Source organism: Coregonus lavaretus, assembly GCF_964263955.1.
Source record: "Coregonus lavaretus genome assembly, contig: SUPER_35_unloc_2, whole genome shotgun sequence".
NCBI classification, from domain to species: domain Eukaryota; kingdom Metazoa; phylum Chordata; class Actinopteri; order Salmoniformes; family Salmonidae; genus Coregonus; species Coregonus lavaretus.
Window position 1 is genome coordinate 3,760,116 of NW_028167180.1, and position 5,736 is coordinate 3,765,851.

Genomic DNA, 5,736 nt, shown 5'->3' on the forward strand with positions numbered 1-5,736 from the left:
CATTCATTCATCTATCCATTCATTTATCCATCCATCCATCTACTCATTCATTCATCCATCCATTAATTTATCCATCCATCCATCTACTCATTCATTCATCCATCCATTCATTTATCCATCCATCCATCTACTCATCCATCCATTCATTCATTTATCCATCCATCCATCGACTCAATCTTTCATCCATTCATTCATTTATCCATCCATCCATCTATTCATCCATCCATTCATTAATTTATCCATCCATCCATCGACTCAATCATTCATTCATCCATTCATTCATTTATCCATCCATCCATCTACTCATTCATTCGTTCATCCAGCCATTCATTTATCCATCCATCGATCTGTCTAAATTGATCAGTTCCGCCTTTTATCTGTTCATGTTAGTTTTTATACCATAGGCCTAACTCCCCCTCTCCCCCCTCTCCCCCCTCTCCCCCCTCTCCCCCTCTCCCCTCTCTCTCAGGACCCTGAGAAGCACAAGATCTGCCTGTTCGAGGTTGGAGAGTTCAAGGGTCGTAAGATGGAGATCATGGATGATGATGTTCCCTCTCTGTTCTCCTACGGATTCACCGATAGGGTCGGCAGCATCATGGTCAGCTGCGGAACGTGAGTGGTCCTCGCCGCGGCAACAGGCCACACCCACACCGCAGACAAACATGCCATTGGTCTATAGGATGACTAGTCCTGCCCCCACTCCACAGACACACATGCCATTGGTCTATAGGATGACTAGCCCCGCCCCCACACCGCAGACACACACATGCCATTGGTCTATAGGATGAGATAGAGCAGGAAGAGGACAGTGATGTCATTATGACATGAACAACCAGGCATCACCAAACCTAGATAGTGAAGTCATCATAGCCCTCAAATTAGATCGTTTGGAATCGACTGTACAAATAGCTTCATTCATTTCAAATTGCTGAGGCGTTCCACTGTTTCTATGTAAATAATAGAATTCAGAACCAACTGTTCCAAATATAGTTTGGAATGACGAAAGTTTCCACAATAGTTTTAATTGTCAGAGGGGTTCCACTTAGAAGATAATTTAATATATAGACTCTCTGTTTCCCTCTGGCTTCCTGTGCCTACATACTTCAAATATCTAGTCTGCCACCCAAATGGCCCCCTGTTACCTCTATAGCACTGTGGGTACTGGTCAAAAGTAGTGTACTAAATAGGGAATAGGGTGCTATTTGGGACGCAGCCCTGAAGATCTATGATTCATGACATCACTTTTAGAAATGCAGCAGGAATGATGTCAGGATGTCTTTTCTGTTTCAATCAGCCTCTTCAGAATCAGAACAAAGGGTTTTATATAGCACAGTATGTTTGTGTGTGTGTATGTGAGCTTCGTCTCTCCAGTGTATCTGCACAGTGAGAGAGGAGATAGGTCCAGTCCTTCATAGATGGGTTTGGCCCACAGTGAGTAGACAGGTTCCCCACTGGTTGAAACAACAAACGGACAGACTGGTACCTGTGGCACTACAGGCAAAACGTGACAAACAGATCAATATCTCTATTTAGCAAGACATATCTCTCCCTCACAGCCTCCCACTCCCCTGCCTGTTCCTCTGATGCTGTTGGCTTCTCATCTTCTCTCTCTGTCTCCCTCGGTTCTCTCCCTCGGTTCTCTCCCTCGGTTCTCTCCCTCGGTTCTTTCCCTCGGTTCTCTCTCTTCTACTTTGCACTTCCTTGTTTATCTCTCTACCTCTGTGTCCCTTCTGCCCTCTCTCTCTGTCTCACACTATCGATTCTCTCTCCGTCTTTCTTTCTCGGCCTCTGTGCATCTCTTCTTCCTCCTCTCTTTCTCCCATCTTGCTCTCTCTCTTCCCCCATTCCATCCCTCATTCACTCAGCCCTTTCCACCTTCTCCTCTCTCTCTCTCTCTCTCTCTCTCTCTCTCTCTCTCTCGCTCTCTCTCTCTCGCTCTCTCTCTCTCCCCTTGTCTATTTCTCTCCCTCCATCCCTCCATCCCTCTCTCCCTCCATCCCTCTCTCTCTCCCTCTCTCCCTCCCTCCATCCCTCTCTCCCTCCATCCCTCTCTCTCCCTCTCTCCCTCCATCCCTCTCTCTCTCCTTCCATCCCTCTCTCCCTCCACCCTTCTCTCCCTCCATCCCTCTCTCTCTCCATCTCTCCCTCCATCCCTCTCTCTCTCCTTCCATCCCTCTCTCCTTCCATCCCTCTCTCCCTCCATCCATCCCTCTCTCCCTCCACCCCTCCCTCTCTCCTTCCATCCCTCCACTCATCCCCCTTTTCCTCTCCTCTTTTCTTCCAGCTGGGTGGGTTACCAGTTCCCTGGATACCGTGGTTCCCAATACCTCCTGGAGAAGGGTGACTACAGGCACTTCAACGAGTTCGGCGCCCGTCACCCCCAGTTCCAGTCTGTGAGGCGTATCCGCGACATGCAGTGGCACCAGCACGGCTGCTACACCTTGTCCAGCAAGTGAGGGTCCCAGAGGGCGAGAAAGAGAGGGAGCGGAGGAGAGGTGGAGGAGGGCCACAGTAGAGGAGGAGGAGGAGGAGGGAAGGCTAAGAGGGAAAGGAAGAAAGCACCCTATCTATAGGAAGATAGAAAGCTCCCTCCATCCGACTCCTCATCCCCCTCCCGGTGATCCTCTCCGCGGTTAGATACTTTTTTTAGAGCGAGGGAGAGAGTGAGGGATGGAGGGAGGTAATAGTTTTTTTTTCTCTTGAGACGGCGCCCTCTACCTGTTGAGAGATGTAAGACTTGTGGCGTACAGCTGCCCTGATTTGACAGATGGGTCAACACCATGAAACGACAATGGATTCTAAGACCATTGACGTAAAACAGACAACAACAACTCACAGATCAACAAAGACCAGATCTGGTGGGTTGATAGGTAGATAACTAGATATTCTCTCTATTTTTTTCTCTCTCTCTCCGTCTCTATTATTTTCAGCCCCCTCCCTTCCCCTCTCTCTCTCTCTTTTTCCCCCTCGCATAATTTATTTTTCATCCAACCATCCTGTTTCTCTTCAAACCTAAATTCAGCCCAAAATGAGACGACTAGTGTTTCTCTTTTGACTCTGATCTACGGGGGTATGGGTGTGTGTGTGTGTGTGTGTGGGTCTGTTGTCGTGGCCAGAAGAGGGAACGGGATCCAGGGTTCTAGATCCGTACCTCTGCCACAGTCACTGTAAAAGCTTGTATTCAGACCCTGCACCCTCTTCAATCCAAACCCAAATAAAGAGACTCTAAACCTGACCTGAATTCACCTCTTATTCTTCATTTAGACATATTTTTCTCTTGTGGCGGTGATTGTGTGACAGAGAGGAGATTCCACAACTTTTGGAGGACAGTATAAGTTAATAAGAAAGCTTCTTAATTGTTAAAAGCAAAACCAACGTGTTTCGTGTCTTGGCCTTTATCAGGGTTTTAGACAGAACAAATAATTAGCCTTTTATACATTGATTGTGTGATATCATGGCAGCAATAGCAGTGGAGGGGTTCTTCATATAATGAACAGAAATAAATTAAAATAGTAAAACAATAGTAAAAACATATATTCATGTTTCTACGTGTACATAGAATGAACAAGTAGGGTTATTCTGAAAGAGTGTCGATGACGTAGCTGTCCACTATTTTCACTCCAAAATATAATATTAATATTATTTCAACACAAGGTAGATAACATGGTTTCCCACTCACGGCCATCAAAATCCTCAAATCGTTGGCTTTATTTTCCCACAATGGGATGCCTTTTAGTTTAGCTTTGTATTTATTAGTATTTTTGTCACCAATAATTAAACATCTATGACGTGCTTGGGCTGGACAGAGCTACCAGGAAGTGAACCTGTTGTTGGATCCCAAGGAGAGACAGGGCTGATAAAGTGAATTTATTTTTGGACTTGTCTTTATTTCATTCTACCTAGAACTCTAAACATTGCAATGACTCACTGAAGAAGCTCCAGGAATTCCACTTTTGTCCCTCCCTCCCTCCCTCCCTCCCTCCCTCCCTCCCTCCCTCCCTCCCTCTTTACCTCTCTCCCTCCCTCCCTCTCTACCTCTCTACCTCTCTACCTCCCTTCCTCTGTACCTCCTTCCCTCTCTCCATCCCTATACCCCCTCTCTTCTCCTCCTTCCCTACTTCCCTCCTTCCTTCTTTTCAACCTGAAAGGATAAAACATTTCCCAGCTAGCACATCTGGTTCCTTGAAAGTTGTGGAAACTTATTTTTTGGGGATTTCCCATTGGTTTCCTGACCAGTAAAATGTAACGTTTTTTTTTAACATTCTGAGAACAGAAGTGAAAATGTAGCCTGCTCTAAGAATGTTCATTTTTAAGTTGCAGGGAGGTTCTGAGAACAATTTGCTATGGTTCCCTGAATGTTTTCCTGGGTGGTTTTATTAACGTTCTGAGAATGGAAATTATAGGTTATTCGAAGATACTTAAATAATGTTTCTGAGACTTTTAATAACACAGTTAGCTCAGGTTAACTGTTTTTAACTCCAAGCGCAGATAGACAGGTTGGTTGTTTAGTAACAAAACCGACGTGTGCACAACTATGGGGCAAAACAGACGGGTTTGGCTTAGATTGTTGACAACATGTAAACGACATTTCGTCTCCAATGTTTATTGAAAACCTAAATAAATTTGCTCAATGAGCACTTGTTGTCTCTCATACATAATTCGTTGTTGGTTAGCTAGCTAGCAAATTTGCCATATTAGCATTGACATGAAATCAGTCAAAAAAACTCAAAACAAAACATGGTATCAAGAACAAGATGGAAACAGCCACTTGGCACTTGGATTCCCCACATGGCAGTTTCTTGTCATTGTTGCTAGCCAACTGGTCATCCAGAATCACAACAACTTGCAAACTTCTGCCCCATTGAAGCGTGCACATTGTTTTCATGACGTTGTCATCTAACCCATCTATAGGACACATTGTCACACCCTGATCTGTTTCACCTGTCTTGTGCTTGTCTCCACCCCCCTCCAGGTGTCTCCCATTCTCCCATTATCCCCTGTGTATTTATACCTGCGTTTTCTGTTTGTCTGTTGCCAGTTCGTCTTGTCTTGCCAAGTCTTACCAGTGTGTTTTCCCGTTTTCCAGTCTATCTAGTCTCTGTTTTCTAGTCCTCCCGGTTCTGACAATTCTGCCTGCCCTGACCCTGAGCTTGCCTGCCGTTCTGTCCGTTATTAAACTCTGCCCTGTATTACTGACCATTCTGCCTGCCTTGACCCCGAGCCTGCCTGCCGTCCTGTACCTGTCGGATTCTGATCTGGTTACGAACCTCTGCCTGTCCTCGACCTGCCCTTTGCCTGCTCCCGTGTTATAATACATTCTGAGAACCTAACCATCCGCCTCCTGTGTCTGCATCTGGGTCATATCCTGAGTCGTGAAACACATGGAAATGAATCTGCTTAGAAACTAATCATGCAAACACATTTATTTTCTATTGTGGCATGGCATCAGTGAGATTCAAACCTATAATCTTCTGTTCTCTGTTTGTTTTACTCACACAAAGCTGTTCATTTGAATCTATTTTAGTCTATGAAAAATGGCGCTGACAGACAAGGTTGCCTTGCTTCTAGCTCTTAGGAAACTTTGCAGTATTCTTTTTTAAAATGTATTATTTCTTACGTTATTAGCCCACACATTTTTTTTGTGTTATTACATACAGCCGGGAAGAACTATTGGATATCAGAGCGGCGGTAACTCACCAGCACTACCAGCATTACGACTTTCCCGAAGCGGATCCT

The 5,736-nt window shown here is 45.2% G+C and overlaps 1 protein-coding gene across 1 annotated transcript in view; it reads left to right on the plus strand.

Annotated features, from left to right (window-relative positions):
• Window positions 1–2,456, plus strand: part of LOC311110264 (beta-crystallin B1-like) — a gene marked incomplete at both ends in the record, with an annotated part of 5,024 nt that extends 2,568 nt beyond the window's left edge. The window contains 2 exons of the mRNA XM_084188803.1: window positions 470–612; window positions 2,285–2,456. Coding sequence (XP_084044929.1) covers window positions 470–612; window positions 2,285–2,456 — 315 coding nt within the window. The remainder of the gene's footprint in view (window positions 1–469; window positions 613–2,284) is intronic.
• Between the last annotated feature and the right edge of the window lie 3,280 nt (window positions 2,457–5,736).